General features: G+C 37.2%; 1 protein-coding gene across 13 annotated transcripts in view; it reads right to left on the reverse strand.

Moving 5' to 3' along the window:
- ptprub (protein tyrosine phosphatase receptor type Ub) overlaps positions 1-19,235 on the reverse strand; it is a 272,915-nt gene that overhangs the window by 131,105 nt on the left and 122,575 nt on the right. For all 13 annotated transcript variants that reach the window (XM_048153155.1, XM_048153156.1, XM_048153166.1 and 10 more), the window contains exon 3: positions 710-981. In XM_048153155.1, the coding sequence (XP_048009112.1) occupies positions 710-981 (272 nt within the window). The remainder of the gene's footprint in view (positions 1-709; positions 982-19,235) is intronic.

A 19,235-nucleotide genomic window follows, 5' to 3' on the forward strand; every position in this document is an offset into this window, starting at 1 on the left:
TCTCTGTTTATCAAGCTGTTAATACTATGTTATTTAATTGTGAAATGTTTTGTTATGCACTTCTTGTGCACTGAATACATTTAGAATGTAGCATATTTGAAAAAGCAAAAACAATAGCCAAAATCGCAATTGCAATATTCATTTAAAAAAAAAAAAATTTTTTTAAATAATCGCAATATGATTATTTTGTCCATATTGCACAGCCCTAGCAGCTAATGACCAGCTTGTACCATCTAATGAGCATCTTAAACCAACGGAAGACCAAACTGTATTTACTAATGACTCTCCAGGAATAGCTAATGACCAGTTTAGACTAGCTAATGACCACCTTAGACCAACTAATAAATAGCTTAGACTGGCTAAGAGCAACTAATGACCCTCGTAGGCCAGCTAATGACCAGCTGAAAACCAACTACCATGTTCTTTAACACGGCTACCATTTTAAGTTTCATTTTCCAGTAGGGTTACTATGGTACTTTGATATATACCAAAATATTTACATGTACTCTCCAAAGGTAAGAATTCATTACCCTCATCTAGTAACCAAAAACACTTTTAAATCCTCCATTTTGTAAATTAAGCATTTAAACACATACATAAATATACTGCATGTGACATCAATCAGTGTCAGAAAGAAAAATAACTTACAAACATCCTATTTCGTGCAACCAACCAGAAAAGACAGTCACTAATTCATAATGTTGCTCACCTGGTACTCATTTGGCCAGAAAGTGCTGACTGCCAGTTCCACCTGGTGCCACTGTCGTCCACGTGAGCCAGAGACATTCCACACGGGAATGCCAAGCGGTCCACCATTGACCCGCACATAAACCCGCAGCGCCCCCGGGCTGTGGCCGTCTCTGCTGTACAGGAAGTAGCTGAACTGCACGCAGTGCGTGTCGTTTTCACTTAGCGTCTGCAGCAGAAGCTGAGCCCTCTGCCCCGCTGCATGCTGGGAGGAGTTGACCATCATGTAGGAGCCTTGAGGAGGAAGACAACACAGCGAGAGGGAAGAATCAGCCAAAGGTCAGAGCCATCACATACAAACATACACACACACACACTCAAATAGCAACCAATTAAAAGACGTAGTCTTAAATTTCAAATGGTTCCTCACACAAAGCACTCATATCACTTCAGAAGGCATGGAATATAGCATATGGGTCATATGAACCTGTTTTATGATACTTTTATGTAGCTTTATGTCCTTTGTGGAGGTTAACATCCACTGTATGTTCTCGTTGTATGGGAAATAATGCTTCTTTTATGTCAAGAAAGACTGAAAAAAATCGAAACTCCGAGGTTTGGACTGCAATGAGGGTAAGTAAATTATGACAGAATTTGCATTTTTAACTGTTTGTTTAACATAATCACTTTGTGTTTGGTCATCAAATACAATATAAAACAGAAATCGAAAAGCAAGAACATGAAATATTTTCTCTGAATAAGAAAACATTTCATATCTCTGTGTGGCTACAAACATTTGTGGAGAGCTTTAGTGCATATTAGAGCATGCCTGCTTAAAGAAACAGGCACATATACACTAAGCTCAGAGAGACTAAAAGAGACTGAGGGGGAAATGAATATCCAGCTTCTCCGTGGAGCATATCTGCTGTATTACAGCCTTCTCAGAAACTTCTGTGTAGTTTTCCTGTTCCTACTTTTCAAAAGCCCTTGTTTGTCTATTTGTCTCTTTCCGCAGACTATCTCTCCCTTCAGTGAGTTCACAAAGGATGACAATTTTGGCATTACTCTCTCAATTCTGAGCACAGAGAGAGAGAGAGACAACACACAGCACGGAATACTAAAACGTCTTTCATGCTCTTTTTAGCCTCAAGGCTCTCTGTCTCTGCGGAGTGTGACAAATGCAAAATTTCTCTGTACAAAGACAAAAATTTGTGAGGTGTTGGTATAGCAACAGGCACAAATACTCAAAACAGGCATATGCATGGGTGATTCTTCAATTAGGGGAACTTTTCTGTTCCCTAGGATGGTTTTAAAGAAAGAATTGTAGATATTCTAAAAAATAAAAAATAAATAATAATCTTAACAATCATTCTACAAACCCCATTTCCAGAAAAGTTGGGACAGTTTGTAAAATGCAATAAAATCCACAATCTGTGAATGATTAATTCTCTCGAACACAACTCACAAAAGTACAAAGAAATGATTTCCAATGTTTTCACTGAACAACATAATTGAATTTTGTAAATATAAACAAATTATGATTTTGATGGCTGCAACACACTCCAAAAAAAAGTTGGGACAGAGGCAAAATAAAAGTGAAAAGATTATAGAATATCCAAGATAAACTCTTTTAAAACAGTCCACAATTAGCAGGAATTGGTAATAGGTGAGGGTATCGTGTTTGGGTATAAAAGAGTTTCTCAGTCTTTGCAAGCAAAGATGGTTCATGGCTCACCACTTTGTGACAAATTTCATGAGAGAATTGTCAAACAATTAAAAAAAATCACTTTTCTCAATGCAAGATTGCAAAGAATTTATGTCTTTCACCATGTTCTATACATAATATTGTGAAAAAAATCAGGGAATCCAGAGAAATCTCAGTCTGTGTACGGCCAGTCAGAAAACTTCTGTTCAATGTGCATGACCTTCGAGTCCTCAGACGGCATTACATGAGAAACCATCATGCTATTGTGTTAAATACAGCCACATGGGCTCGGAAGTACTTTGGAAAACTATTGTCACTTAACACAGTCTGCCGCTGCATCAAGAAATGCAACTTGAATCTCTTTTACTCAAGGAGAAAGGTATACATCAGTTCAATGCAGAGATGCTGCCGAGTTCCCTGGCCCCGAGATCTTCTCAGATGGTCTAAAAGACAGTAGAAATGTGTCCACGTTTCAGCATGTTTTTGGGAAAAAACTGACATTGAGTTCCAAGTCCCAAAGACGAAAGGGACCATCCAGACTATCATAAGTGACAGGTGCAAAAGCAGGGTATTGGGGTGCATCAGTTCAAACTGCATAGGTGACCTGCTTATGTGTGAAGGAACCATTGATGTGGAGGCGTATACTGGGATTGTACAAAGACAAACTGCCATCAAGATGACATCTTTCCTGGGAAGCAAGACAATGTCAGGCCTCATTCTGCACGTGATACATGAGAGTGGTTTCGTAGACACTGTACACCATAGAAGGGATGTGCTTGACTGACCTGTCTGCAGTCCAGATCTGTCTCTTACTGAAAATGTATGACCCATCATGAAAAGGAGAATCAGACAATGATGACCACACACTACTGAGCAGATGTCTTGTATCAGATGAGACTGGGCAAAAATTCCACTTGCAAAACTTCAACAATTAGTATTCTCAGTTCCCGAACAAATAAAAAGTGAAATTTAAAGGAAAGGTGATGTGACACAGTGGTAAACATGCCTCTGTGTGTTGCAGATATCAAAATCTAAATCTGTTTATACAAAATACAATTAAGTTGGTCAGTGAAAACATTGGAAATATTATCTTTGTACATTTGTCAGCTAAATAAAGGTTCAAGAGAATTAACAAATCATAGTTTCTAGATTTTGTTACATTTTACAAAATGTCCCCAACTTTTCTGGAAATGGGGTTGTAGTTTGCCAGGACAGATAATAACAACTTTTTTTTTTTTTTTTTTTTAATGAATTGTTTTCCATTTAAGTCCCAGACATTTTAAATTCCTTTTTTGTATTTCTTCTAAGAACATAAATATATACACTACCATACTCTGAGAGTCAGTAAGAGTTATTTTTCGAAAGAAATTGATACTTTTATTCCACAATAGTGCATTAAATTGATCAAAAGTGACAGTCTACTTCAAGATCAATACAGTTTATTGTAATGTTTTAAACATAAAAAGAATTTTAAATTCTCAAGATTTTATATAGTTAAACATCCTTAATTGAGCACAATCTCAAATGCAAGCACATAAGGGAACATTCGGCCTACTTGTTATTAATCAGCATGGCGTGCCGTTTACATACAGAGGACGGTGGGACGTTGGGGTTAGGAGCTCCATCTGCAAGGTGAGGCTGAGTGAATAATTACATCTGAACCATTCATATACATACACATGAGGACGAACTTCTAACCATGGTTTTTCTGTCCTCCCTAATCAGGACATGTCACCCTTCAAGTGTTCATCTGCTTACTGAACAAAATCATCATCATCACTCCATTCCAAGGTCTTTGTGTTGATTCACTTGAAAAATATGAGACAGAACCAGACTGTCCTTGTTGTCTTGGTATCAAAGGAATTTTTATAAGGTCTTCTCATAGAGAAGGACAAAAAAACCTTCATTAAAAGAAAACCCCATTTTCCTAAGCTGAAGGTTAACAGCTTTAAATGACAGTACCTAGCAAAGAAAGAGACTTTACAGCCAAGTTGAAATGACACGTAGAAATCATCTAGTCAGCGGGCAAAAGCTGGCATTGTGTTGGAGAGTGGTATGGCTCCTGACTCTCACCTTGACTCTTTCATCTATCATGTACTGAATAATAACAGCTTATTAAATATATAGTGGCCGCAAAAAGTGTTTTGAACATGTAAGCCGCAGTTAAAAATGTATGACTGCCACTGTAATAAATAAAATATCGAATCAGATGGCATTTATTTTAAATAGTATAAGCACAGATTTCAAGCAAAATAAGCCACAAAAAGCAGTTTAAGTCTGAAAATCAGGTGTACACACACTTTAAAAAAACTTGGAAAAAGGATCATAACTAATAACTAATGGCTCTGGGACCAGGCCCTCTCCAAAGCACCTAGGACATCCCTTGATTTATGTATGTCTGAGTGTACATGTGTGTGAAAAGCCCTGCTCTCTCAAGGCATTCTGGTTAATTAGATTTCTCAAGGCTTCTTCATATTGCACTCTAGAGACTTCTGAAGAGCACATCACAAGGATGGAAAAGGAGGGAACACGGCTAAATCTACAGATAAAGAGTGATTTAGCTGTATTAAACATGCACCTCAACCCAAAGAGGAGCTTTTGAGAGTAACTGTAAGCAAGGAATTATGACGTTCATGAGGTACTGTTGATTTTCTCAAGCCCATGAAAGTAAAGCTGTTGACTTGATGGAATGGCTAATTAAAGACATCAATATTGATGTAGCTAAATTGCTGCCAGATTAATAAACTAGATGGACAGATATATATAAAAATAGACATATTAAGGATGTACAATTAATCAAACAGCAAAGAATCTCGAAGCAAGAAGCAAATACTACACTAGAAGCAAATACTATTAGAGCTTTTTATCTAGTTTTAACAGTAGATATAGTACAGCATAATTTTTTTATATGCCTGGTTTTTAAAACAAGATTGTTCTATTGTAAATATAAATGTTTTGATGGTATCACGATTCAATTGGTCAGATAAACAGATAGCACAGCCCCAAACTCAAGTCAATGGATGAGTGAACATTTCTTGTCGTTAGGTGTTTAAACAAACAGAGGAATGTTTTGGAAACACCAGTGTTTGCATGCACTTAAAGGGATAATTCACCCAAAAATGAAAATTATGTCATCATTTACCCCTCAAGAATGTTGGTAACCAAACAGTTGATGGGTCACATTGACTTCCATAGTATTTTTCCCCCCATACCTTGGAAGTCAATGGGGCCCATAAACTGTTTGGTTACCCATATTCTTCAAAATATCTTCTTTTGTGTTCAGCAGAAGAAAGAAATTCATAGAGGTTTGGAACAACTTGAGGATGACTAAATGACATTTTCATTTTTGGGTGAACTATCCTTTTACCACAACAAAACTCCAACAAATCTCGATGCAATAAGCAGCAGATTCACTCACGAATGAATTTGCATTTTTGAATGAGTTAATTGAATGAGTTATTTGAATGAATGATTCAGTGGCTCACTCATAAGGACAGTCACTTCATTCCTGAATCAACCAAGCTGCGTCCGAAATCGCGTACTGTTGAGTAGGTACTACATTTGAATTTAAAACATCTGCCATGTTGTTATGGTCATATGACCTACCAGTGTCAGTTACGTCCCTTCAACTCCATTCACAAATCCTCCCCCGTGGCCTCATGGGATAGTAAGGTGCCATCATCTGGGTACTTTGTGCCTACTGTTTTTCGAATACTGTGAATTTGGACATACTACTCTGTTGGCATACTGTTTTCACATGCAATACAGAAGAGAAGTATTTGATTTCGGACGCAGCATCAGTGTTTTGAATTAATTATCTGAATGAATGATTCAATGACTCACTCATAAGGACAGTCACTTAATTCCTGAATGAATCAGTGTTTTGAATTAATCATTTGAATGAATGATTCAATGACTCACTCATGAAGACATTTACTTGCTGCCATCTACTGGCATACATTCCCCATCACTAAAGTAGAGACTGTGTATATAATTTCTGGCTATCATAAGCTTCTAAAATTTCTGCATCTATATAGGTGCAATCAAAACAGAAATGTACATGAATACATTTATAGATAATGAAATATATTGCAAGATGTACTGAATGAAAAAACAGAACCAGACAGCCAGATAAATGTATTCATATTCCTTTATTATAGTGCAACCAGCACATTCAAAAAAGCTTCCACTAAAACAGTGGAAAACACATGGTGACATTTGAGAGCACACTCCAGAACTCTCTCAAGGAGAGACTGATTGAATTCACAGTGGAGAGTCTGTGCTTCATCATATCATATTGAATCTGAACCCAAACAACAGAGCTGACCATATATCTCAGCCAGAGGCCCCAGAACCCATCTGAGTACGCTGGCACCCTGTCCCTCTCTTTCTCATAGGTGGGAGTGGGGCACAGCACAATATATTGGTGCTGACATTTTGCTTCTTGCTATCATCTTCTCCTGCTTCAGATCTGAATCCAATCTCTCAGAGCCAGCCTGAAACATCAGAAAGCCAGGGCAGCTGCTACAATTTCTCACAGAGGACTAAAATGTTGATTATTCACTATTTAATTTCCCTTAAACCGTGAGCATTAAGGGAATTTTTCAGGATAAATACAAGCTTTATCGACAGCATCTGTGGCACGCAGAAAATAATTTTAGCTTGTCCCTCAGTTTGTAAAAAAAAAAAAAAAATGTTTACACTAAGAGACTTAACAATGGAAGTCTATGAGCCATGGTGTGATAATTGTATGTTTATGTATATTCCAATTGTACACTGTATATAGCACTCAAAGGCAAAACATCTACTGTCTTTTAAATGACCGTCAAGGCAAAACTATGCTTTTTGTTCCCAGAATTGTGTACTTTCACAGCCTCTATTAGCAGCCTCTAACCTCCATGTTGTTTTATCAGAGATCCTCACCCGTAACTGTGCGCAATATGGCAATTCAATTTTAAACCTGTAAAGTTTTAGAGAATATTGCTCTGAAGAAACTGTCTAATAACAACAGGTCTTACAATCGCCTTATGATTAGTTTTTGTCCTCACATTAAGTCTATTACTGTTGTTGAGTTAATTCTGTCTAAAACTCGATCCTGTTTACTGTCAGTAGCAGATGCTAAAATAAAGGTGTTGACCAAGGCTGAACACAAGAAAAGCTAATTCAAGCTGAGATAATTTGATTTATAAAATGATCACTGTTAAAAATGTTCAGCGTATCCTTAATTAAGTAAACTCATTCTGTCTTATCGCTCGAAAAGAAAATGTTTCTGGTGATTGTTCAAAGGTTAATTGTGTTACAAAGCTACTCTCAAGAGCAGTCAATAAAATACTCTTGTAAAGACGCTTCCACGGTTCACAGTAATTTGTGGCATTCATAAAACATTTCCACTGTGTTTCAACTAAGTCTAGGGAAACGTAAGCAGTAATGGATCAAGCTCCTCGTTTTATTAGAGATAGACATCATACATCATGAATCATTCTGTGCATTAGAGATCATACATATTCAATGATATCCTTGAAAATGACCCAAAGTTTTATTACCTAGCATGACTCCAGGTTAGCAATTCTTCTGTGTAAAACCGAGTCACCCTAATCAGTGTCAGTCAGCGTCAAGTCTAAGAGAGCCTTGTCCTCTTTCTCCGTTATGAATGATGTGAACTTCTAACCTTCAATGTCTATTTTTCTCCCTCAACCTTTTTCTTTTTTTTCCAAAATGGATTGTGTGAATTGCATTAGCACTGTACCGATAAAAGACACAATGCCAGACATAACAAACAACACACAAGGGAAATAAATAAACAAACCAAGGCTGAAAAAGCACTAATGTACTGTACCAAAACAGGACTTTGTGTACTTTCAGGGCATTTTAGATGTAAACTCAGCCAAGAAGAGCAAAGAACCTCCTGCTGAACCGTTCAATAAGGTCAGACGTCCCTCTTGCCTTTTTGATATTTACACTGAAAGCATCACTGGTTAACCTTTGACTACTCACCTCATCTCCGTTACACACGGGCACAGACATACTGTTCACATAAACTAGAAATATCAAACATAAGGTGACCTTTGGTGAATTATGCCTCCAAGGCTGGTGAAATCTGATAAAGTCCCATCCATTCGCTGCTAACCCTCCCAAGGGCGCAGGAACATACATAACGAGATTTGGAGTGATTGAGCCCATCGTCATTCAAACGGTGCAGCGCAAGAAAAACAGCCACTCGCTAGCTAACCGAGATGCTATCTCGGAGAAAACAGGAGAGAGAGCGAGTCAAGAAAAGACCAAGGACAGCGTTGAGGTGGACGAGAGAAAGGCTGAAAGATGCAATCACCAAAAAGTTAGAGTGGACTCGAAAGTTGAGGCCTGAAACGGAATGAGAGACAAAACAAAGGGAGGGCAGATAAAGGTGAAATGGAAAACAAGAAGATTATTAGAAACAAAGTCAGAGAAGGAAGGACAGACCTGGGGTAAAGGCACTTGCCACTTTGCATGAATAAGGTGGGGGTGGGGGGTCGTAGTCATAGAAAAAGTTCAAGATCCATAAAAGGTACAAAAACATATTTAAATCAGTTCATGTGAATTCAGTGGTTCTATCTTAATATTATAAAGCAATGAGAATATTTTTTGTGCGGCAAAAAAAAAAAAAAGAAAAAAAAGGGCATTATGAGTCCTTTGAGTCAAATCAGTGATTCGGATAGCATATCAAACCGCCAAACTGCTGAAATCACGTGACTTTGGAGCTCCGATCCACTGATTTGATTCGTAAAGCTCCAAAGCTTCAAGAAGCAGTTATGAAATCAGCCATCACTAGATATTGTTAAAAAGTCGTTATTTTGTTTTTCTGGCACACAAAAAAATATTCTCGTCGCTTTATAATTAGGGCTGACCGTTATATTGCATGCGATTGTCACACACATTTCATCAGTAAAGCCGGTTCCCTGATTGCCGCTAAATCGCCATCACCTGCTTTCAAATGGAGCGGCATTTAATAGACAGAGCCGTAGTTCACTGACAAGCCACGCAATATCACGTTCTTTATCGAAGGCGATTCATCTGTGATATGAACGCGATATTGCGTGGCTTGTCAGTGAACTACAGCTCTGTCTATTAAATGGCGCTCCATTTGAAAGCAGGTGATGGCGATTTAGCGGTAATCAGGGAACCGGCTTTACTGACGAAATGCGCGTGACAATCGCATGCGAAATATATCGGTCAGCCCTATTTATAATATTAAGGTAGAACAACTGTACTCACATGAACTGATTTAGGTATGTTTTTAGTACCTTTATGGATCTTGAGAGAGGAAGTACCATTGCTGTCTATCGGATTTAATCCAAAATATCTTAATTTGTGTTCCGAAGATGAACGAATGTCTTAGGGGTGTAGAACGAAATGAGGGTGAGTAATTAATTACATTATTTTCACTTTTGGGTGAACTAACGCTTTAATGACCATCCATATTTATTTTTTGGACTTTATTACGATACAAACAGAAAATGCAGAAAATATGCACACAAAATGTAAAAAAATAAAATAAATAAAGAACAAAATGGCTTCTTTAAGCAAAAATCTGTATTTAGTGTGACCTCCAGGACTTCTTCCAGTTTCTCAAAAAAGAAAATCTGAGAAACTTCTCAGCCTTCCAGTCCTTTTCCATTCCATTTAGGTTTAAGAGAGCCAGGTTCCTGCTATTGCTCAAGTGCAAGGGGAGGTCACTAAATACTTGCCACTTTAGCCTTGTCAATCTTATTTTTTATGTGTGCACAACTTCCCCGCTTGAAAGGGAGGGTAACATAATCAATGGAGGCCTTAACTGGATTCCACTCTTCTTTTTTATTGGAAAACATCAAATATGCCAACAGAAGAAAGGTGAAAAACCTTTAACAGAAACAAAAATACAGAAAATGTAAATGAATTGTAAATAAAGCTTATTAAATATCTGTTTTTATCTTTGAGTTCTTTGTACATATTTTTTAACATGAAGCACTCTCAAATTATGTTATTAACGATCTTAATAACCTTAATTAGTATAATCTGCAACATTCACATTCCAGAAAATTAACCTAAACACTTAAAATTACAATATGTGCATGTGAAATTAGATTTATCACTTTATTTTAGCGATCTTAATCACGTGAACTGAAGTTTATAATTAACGTTCCATTGTCAATTTCTCTCGTGATTAAATTGAAATACAAACACGGATATACAAATCAATACACTAGTGCAATAATACCATTAAAATTTACCACATAGAACTACATTTAGCTTTAAACAGTCACGTATTGAACAGTTAAAGTAGGTCACGAAACTTTCCATGCCGAGCACAGACATAGTTGCTGCGTCATTAACTGAATCGGCATCTGCCGCTACACCAGCATCATTCTGCTTCATTTACAGATGCAAAGTGAAATATAGCTGCAAGCAGCAATTACGGGGCCAAGCACAAAAACGGCACAAGAAGCCAGCCAACATGGCTGGGAGCATCAGACCAACAGCAGCAGTGAGCAATTAGAAAAAAAAGTTATTAACATTTTTGTCAATTTTGTTATAACTTTTGACCACAAGGTGGCGCTGGTCCGAAACTTCTCAGGCTCCTTCAGTGCATTGTCCTGATGACCCATACCAAATTTATGAATTTTGGTCAAACCCATCAGAAGTTATAAGCAAAAATAGCTATTTTTCATATCTCCACTCCAGTAGGTGGCGCTACGCCGAAACACTCTATGATGCCTCAGGTCATGCTTGTGATGACACGTACCAAGTTTGATCTGAATATGATAAAGCATTGCAGAGATACAGCTTCAAGAGTCATTTTTGCATCATATCTCAAATTGTTTGCTCTGGTATACGAAAACGGTTTGACATATCGACTTGAAATCCATAACTTTTTGTCGACATGGTCTGAAGATGACACGGTTCAATTTTGGTGAAAATCGGAGCAACGGTCTAGGAGGAGTTCGAAAAAGTAGGTTTTTAAAGAAAAACAATATGGCGGACAGGAAGTTCAGCTTACTATGGCAAACTTGATATCTATGTTCTCAGCATGACCCACAGAATCTACTGAGATCAGTTTCATTACAATCGGTTAATATAGTCAAAAGTTATTAGCATTTTTGTAAATTTTGTTATAACTTTTGACCACAAGGTGGCGCTGGTCCGAAACTTCTTAAGCTCATTCAGGACATTATGCTGATGACCCATACCGAGTTTCATAATGATACGCTAATGCGTTCGTAAAATACAGCATTTTAGCACAAAATTCAAAATGGCTGACAGCTGAAATGGCCAATATGGGAAAATTGGACATCGTTCGACTCAAGATGATGCCCCAAATCTAACGAGACTTTGATTTTGAGACAGATTTTTGGCCAAACCCATCAGAAGTTATAAGCAAAAATAGCCATTTATCATATCTCCGCATCACTAGGTGGCGCTGCGCCGAAACACTGCATGTTGCCTCAGGTCATGCTTGTGATGCCATGTACCAAGTTTGGTCTGAATACGATAAAGCGTTGCGGAGATACAGCCTTATGTCTATTTTCGCAAGCACTACATACAATTTGTTTGTGAGTTTTTCGAAAACGGTTTGAGGAATCGACTTGAATTCCATAACTTTCTGTCGGCATGGTCTGAAGATGATGTGGTTCAATTTTCGTGAAAATCGGAGTAGCGGCCTAGGAGGAGTTCGAAAAAGTACGTTTTTCAGAAAATTCAAAATGGCGGAAAAATTTTCATGACGGAAAATGACGTCATAGGGTCCAATCGATTCGTCTTGACCCAAGGAACCAGAGGAAAAAAGAATTTTGTTTCTAGCCCTTATGGTTCAAAAGTTATTAGCATAAACATAAGTGCAACTTTGGACAGCTGGTGGCGCTAGAGGGATTGAGTTAGAGACTCCAAATTTGCTATGGGCATAGTTCAGACTGTCCTCTAACTGTGTGCCAAATTTCACAACTTTCCCGCAAGCGGTTCTATGGGCTGCCATAGACTTCAAGAGCGGAAGAAGAAACGGAAGAAGAATAATAATAAGCGTACGGAACGCCAACAGATACAATAGGTGCCTAAGCACCTTCGGTGCTTGGCCCCTAATTATTAAGAGTGCTCACCAGCTTCCACTCCGGGATTTGACAATGTTGAATGTCCGTGCACTTTCTTTTTCGTATTCAGCTCGGGAGTTTCAGCAGAGCTCGCCAGCCGCGTCTCATCACAGCACTGGATTTTTTTCCGTTTCCTCTTTTCCGCCCCTTGCTACGATTGGCTGAGATTACTATAGTCATTTATTTATTTTTTATTTATATTTTTTTCATGTTATTCATTTATTTGTTTATATTCAATTTGTAATTAAAGGTGCTAAAGAGGATGTTTTGTTTTATACATTTTTGCAATATTACTTGAAACTGTCTTTACTTACTGATAAAAGACTATTTATTAGGTGCACTGAAAGTAATAATATTAATATACATCATCTGTGCACGAGGTAGGGCCTTAAAAACATCAGCCAATCGTTTACGAGATCATCGCGTAAACGATTGGCCCTCTGGCTTGTCAATCACTGCCGTGACGTTCCTCGTGAGAGACGTGCGCGGCTGTGCGCTCCAGTAACTTTCCACACTCTACAGGCGCCTCATGCAATGTTTTTGTCAGGAGACAGGAGTAACAACTGCAGATTATGAGTTACCTGCGGTGAGTCCGACATAGGCTACGTTCACACCGCAGGCTGAAAGGACCCAATTCCGATTTTTTTGCCCCTATGCGACCTGTATCTGATCTTTTCATGACAGTCTGAACGACACAGATCCGATCTTTTCAAATGTGACCCAGGCCACTTGGGTATGTGGTCCTGAATCCGATACGTATCCGATCTTTTGAAATGCGACCTCCGTCTGAACGGCCAGGCCACATGTATCCGACCCGTACGTCATTGATACGCTACAAACGTCATAATTGTGCATTGAAGTAGGCGGGAACGAGAAGATAAACAACAACCATGGCGGACGATGCTGCTGAGACCAGTCAATGGAAGGGAAGCGAGGTCACAGATTTAATTAATATTTGGGGTGACAGCTCTATTCAGGCCAAACTCGAGGGCTCTTATCAGAACCGGGCGGTTTACGAAAACATTTCCAGCGAAATGGCTGAGCGTGGTTACAGACGAGAAGATTGTAATTGTGCTGGCTCCGTTGGGAAAATAACTTTAATATTGCAAAAAGAGCTCCGCTGTTGACTACACTGTTGTTGACATCCATGTTTAACGTTAGCTACTTCCGCAAACAACGAGTGACGTCGTTGACCGTTGCGTACTCTTCTGCGCATGCGGGTCACTTCTGGGTCATTTCACGTTCACACAGGAGATCACAAAAGGTCGCATTTAATTGAAAATGTGAACGGCCTTGCAAAAAAATCGAATTTTTTCAAAAAATCGGAATTGAGCATTAAGCCCTGCAGTGTGAACGTAGCCATAATGAATCCACTAACACGACACAGCGAATGCCGGTGGTAAACACTCGTGTTCCAATACTCATTCACAAGTTTTGGGAGGCGTTCCCTCGAAATTCTTACGCATGCGCTCATTTCAAAAACTCAGTAACAGTCTTTGGTTTCTCAGTCGACGAAAAGATCCTCTTTAGCACCTTTAATTTATATTTTCTTCAGTTTGACTTGACAAGCCTATAGAAGTCATTTTCTTTCTGATTTTTTCTGTTTTTTAATATATTGCATACAAATTTCCTACAGTATTTTCTGGTTATATTCTAATAAAGAGACTGAGAAATAGTTATATATGGTCATAATACCATTGCTAAAACAACATCTGGGGGCCTAAGACTTCTGCACAGTACTGTTAGTCTCAGATGTCCCCAGTAGGGATGTGCACAACGTCTAATTTAATAACCGTTTAAATGGAAATTTTGCAACCAAATAGTCGACCCCTGAAAAGTTTAGTTTCAAAATACTCCCTCACCTTGCTCATCTTCCGAGTGGACACTTCTCTGAACCCGCCGTGAGCGCCACAGAGAAAACAAACTAAAATTTGTTTAGAAGGTAAAATTTAAAAATTTAGTTTTCCACTACAGATCTACACTTTTCAAAATAATATATTGATTTCAACATAACCTTTGTAAAAATATAAAGCAAAACATTAAATGTGCAAAAAAAAAAAAAAAAAAAAAATTGCAAACAACTAGTACTTTCCAAGTCGACTAGCAGCAGCAGTATCGTTTAATCGACTAATCAGCTCGCACATCCCTAGTCCCTAGAATGTGTCTGTGAAGTTTCAGCTCAAAATACCCCACAGATCATTCATTATACCATGTTTTAAATGCCCATTTTTGAGTGGAAGGAAAAACATGCTGTGTTCGTGCATGTATCTTTAAATGCAAATGAGCTGCTGCTCCACACCCCACTTTCCAGAAAAGGACAGAGCCTTTACAGCTTGTGCCTCGGATACTCTGCCAAAAACTAAAACATCTGTTTGGGTTTGATTATCTCTATTGCGGCCATGTTCACGTGACATTGCAGTTCTTCGTCATCATGAACGTTAGTCTAATTATTTGGATGCGTTTTAAAGCCATAAGCGTTTAAACTTCTGATATATGGTTTTCTGAGCGTACGCACGCACACAGAAAGCCGGATGTCAGATGGTGCGTCCCGTGAGTATTAAACTAATTTCTCTTACATGTCTTACTGCACTTAAACTTTCAGATAACACAAAATTATGTCAAAAGCACACAAAGTTCACAAAAACATGTCTGTGAACATAAACAGCAGGGAAAGAAATCGCATATGTATTATCGCATAACATATGTTGACCAAAAATTTTTGTTTGAAAAAAAAAATGCTTTTGATCTTTTTTTCTAGCAATAACTTTGGTAAAAGGGTTAAATGGTTGAGTTTGATGAATGCAGTGAACGCAATACTTTGTTTGTAAAAACATAAAAACGTAGCTTCTTTTAATGCTAGGCTAATTTTATGTTAGATATTAGTTTATCTAACAATACTAACAGGTATCACAACAATAAAATAATGGAGTGAAATAAAATAATGACTTTTAAAAAGGCATGGGACACCAAAGTGCACCATATTCAAAGAAAGCGGAACCGTCCATTTTTTGTTTTCCTGTTTCTCAGAACTTTTGAGAACATATTTTTTTCCTCCATTTGACCCCATCAGCTGAGCTTTGTTCGCCTCGCATCAAGAGGCTTCAAAGGCATGTTTGAGAATAAAAAGAGAGGTGAAGGGGTGCTGTGCTGAATATAGTCGAATCAATAGGTCCTCTTCCCACTTCAATTTTAGAGGCAGTCGTGCTCACATCTCTCTTCCTAAAAGTGTTTAAGGCCCCTCCTGTCCTTATAGCCTCAATGCTCATTTCTTTCCATGTCTTTCAGCCTTTCCCAAAAGGTCAGCTGAGATTTAAGGCATTCTGCCTTTGCTTTCTTTCTTCACACACACATTGAAGTAAGAATGCTTTTTGACTGCGGACAGCAATAGGAAGAATAGGTTATGCGGTCTGTCGTCATCCCTCTTATACCTCAACCTATGACAGAACGATACAAGGTGTACAAACAGGTATATTCTTTGACTTACAACCCCAAAAGAAACATAAGAAGTTTTCTTTTAAATTTTCTCAACACCTAAACCATCATTTCATGTCCCTTTTCGACTGTATTTTTGAATAAACGCAGAAAAAGATTCAACTTGCAAATATGCAAAAGCACTGAAATCCTTCATCATTTATATTCTGTTTCTGAAGAAAATCATGATGATAAAGTCTCATGTCATTTCCATGCAGCTGACATTCGCTGATGTCTTTCCCCCTAAAGACACAATTACTATGCGAGAGTGTGTGCTGGAATTAACACACACAAATGAATATTTCATCTGAAATGAATATTTTAAAGCCTGTTGTGTAATCACATTCCTTCATCATTTCAAAAAGGTTTTCAAAATGACAAACATTGCATTAAAAAAAACAACACGTAAAAAAACAACAAGTAGTGGTGACTATTACTCACAATTACTGTCTCTAATATATTTTTAATAGTTGTTAGAGTTTTACAGCATATGAAAACTATGAAAACAAAGCTGAGCATTCAATATTCAATTCAATTCGATTCAATTCAAAAGCTTTATTGTCTAGCCCCACAGGGGTAGAAAATTGTCTTCAGACAAGGCTCAACAAAAAAACACAAACATTAATTTAAAACTTCACAACAACAACAACAACAACAACAACAACAACAACAACAACAACTCATCTTACAATCCTATTTAAAATATCAATGGCTGTCGGAACGAAGGTCTTCCTATACTTAGCCTTTTTAATCAGGGGTATTTTATATCATCTACCTGATGGAAGTATTGGAAAAGAACTATAAAGTGGATGAGATGTATCTGCCAAAATAGCGGAAGTCTTTCTTCTTAATGCAACGGTATAAAGATCAGACAGAGATACTTATACTTATATATACTTTATATATACATATACATACATATACATATATATATATATATATACATATATATATATATATATATATATATATATATATATATATATATATATATATATATATATATATATATATATATATATATATATATATATACACTGTATAAATGTGTGTGTGTGTATATATATATATATACACTGTATAAATGTGTGTGTGTGTATATATATATATATATATATATATATATATATATATATATATATATATATATATATATATATATATATATATATATATATATATATATATATATATACTGTATAAATGTGTGTGTGTATATGTATATATATACACACACACATTTATACAGTTGCAAGAAAAGGTATGTGAACCACTTGCAGAATTTGCAGAATCTGTGAAAATGTTAATAATTTTAACAAAATAAGGGAGATAATACAAAATGCATGTTATTTTTTTTATTTAGTACTGTCCTAAATTAAAAAAAGAAGCCGAATTTATTAAAATAACCCCATTCATAAGTATGTGAACCACTGATTCTCAATACTGTGTGGTTACCTGGATGATCTACGGCTGTTTTTTTGTTTTGTGATGGTTGTTCATGGGTCCCTTGTTTGTCCTGAGCAGTTAAACTGAGCTCTGTTCTTCAGAAAAAATCTCCAGTTCCTGCAGATTCAGTTTTCCAGCATTTTTTGCATATTTGAACCCTTAACAGCGGTGACTGTATGATTTTGAGATTCATCTTTTCACACCGAGGACAACTGAGGGACTCAAACACAACTATTAAAAAAGGTTCAAACATTCACTGATGCTCCAGAAAAAAACATGATGCATTAATAGATGGGAGGTGAAAACATTTGGAATTTGAAGATCAAGGTAAAATGTATTTAATTTGTCTTCCAGGAAACATACAAGCATCTTCTGTTGCTTCCAAAGGGCAGTACTAAATGAAAAAAAAAATTATATTCAAGCGAAATAATAAACATTTGGACCTCTTCATCCTGTTCAAAAGTTTTCACCCCCCCCCCCGACTCTTAATGCATCTTGTTTCCTTCTGGAGCATCAGTGAATGTTTGAACCTTTTTTAATCGTTGTGTTTGAGTCCCTCAGTTGTCCTCCATGTGAAAAGATGGATCTCAAAATCATTCAGTCACTGTTGTAAAGGGTTCAAATATGCAAAAGATGGTGGAACAGAGCTCAGTTTAACTCCTCAGAATAAACAAGGGACTCATGAACAACCATCACACAACAAAAAAACAGCCGTAGATCATCCAGGTAACCACACACAGTATTAAGAATCAATGGTTCACAAACTTTTGAAATGGGTCATTTTAATAAATTCTGCAATTTTTTTTGTCTTATGGATATATATATATGTGTGTGTGTGTGTGTGTGTGTGTGTGTGTGTGTGTGTGTGTCACTGTCCAGAATGGCACCCATGCAAAACACTGTTTATTCACAGAATTCTGATTTGACATCATGTGCATCAAAATTTATTAGTGAGCATAATGCAAGTAACCCCACTAATATGTTCCATCATAAATTTCATTAAATGCTGCCTTTTTGTCATCAAATTAAATGTCTCATTAGTTCAACGAGGAAACATTTCATTAGCATTCATTAATCGGCCAAGTTTTTCATATTGAAATGCAATTACCACAGGTCCTCTTAATGTTGTGGTACTCTGAGCATGAAAATATGAGAAAGCAAATTCTTGGAATGACCCCAATAGACCAAATATGAAATTCATTCATCACCACCAATACAATTCCAAACGATACACGTCATGCACAATTTGTAACAAACTCCGTCTTCACAACAAATCTCAATTCCCTGCTCTCATGAACTTGTAAAGACATGTTAAAAAAAAAAACTCTTTGACCTAAGGCTGTTTTTCAGCTATTTCAAGGAAGAATGCGGCTGGTTACACAGAAACCAATTCAAAACACTTTTATTAATATTATCAAATGGTATCTGTTTCAAAAGCAGTGTATGTATTTTGCATTACAACTGCCTCGAGTGTTCAATGGCAGAAACACACACAACATGTGTAGTAATAAAGAAAGTCCTAAAAGCTGCTTTTAACAGTGTGAAAACTTCTCAGTTGCAAAAAATCAATTTTCTCTCTCTACCATGAAAGTCAGCGTAGCGCCTCATGACAGGTTTTCTACTCCTGGATGTGACACATCACCTAAAGTGTGACCTAATCTCTACTCAGACTTCCCCATCACTCTCTCACTCTCTCTCTCTCTCCTCAATTCTTTAGATCACTTGATGCCTACACACCTGTCCTGTGCTCCAATATGTTCATAAATACATTTCTTGTCACCTCGGCTTGTTTCTGTCAGCTGCTGTCTTGTCTCATTGTTCCCTTTGCA

This window comes from Megalobrama amblycephala, linkage group LG13 (assembly GCF_018812025.1).
Source record: "Megalobrama amblycephala isolate DHTTF-2021 linkage group LG13, ASM1881202v1, whole genome shotgun sequence".
Classification (NCBI taxonomy): Eukaryota; Metazoa; Chordata; class Actinopteri; order Cypriniformes; family Xenocyprididae; genus Megalobrama; species Megalobrama amblycephala.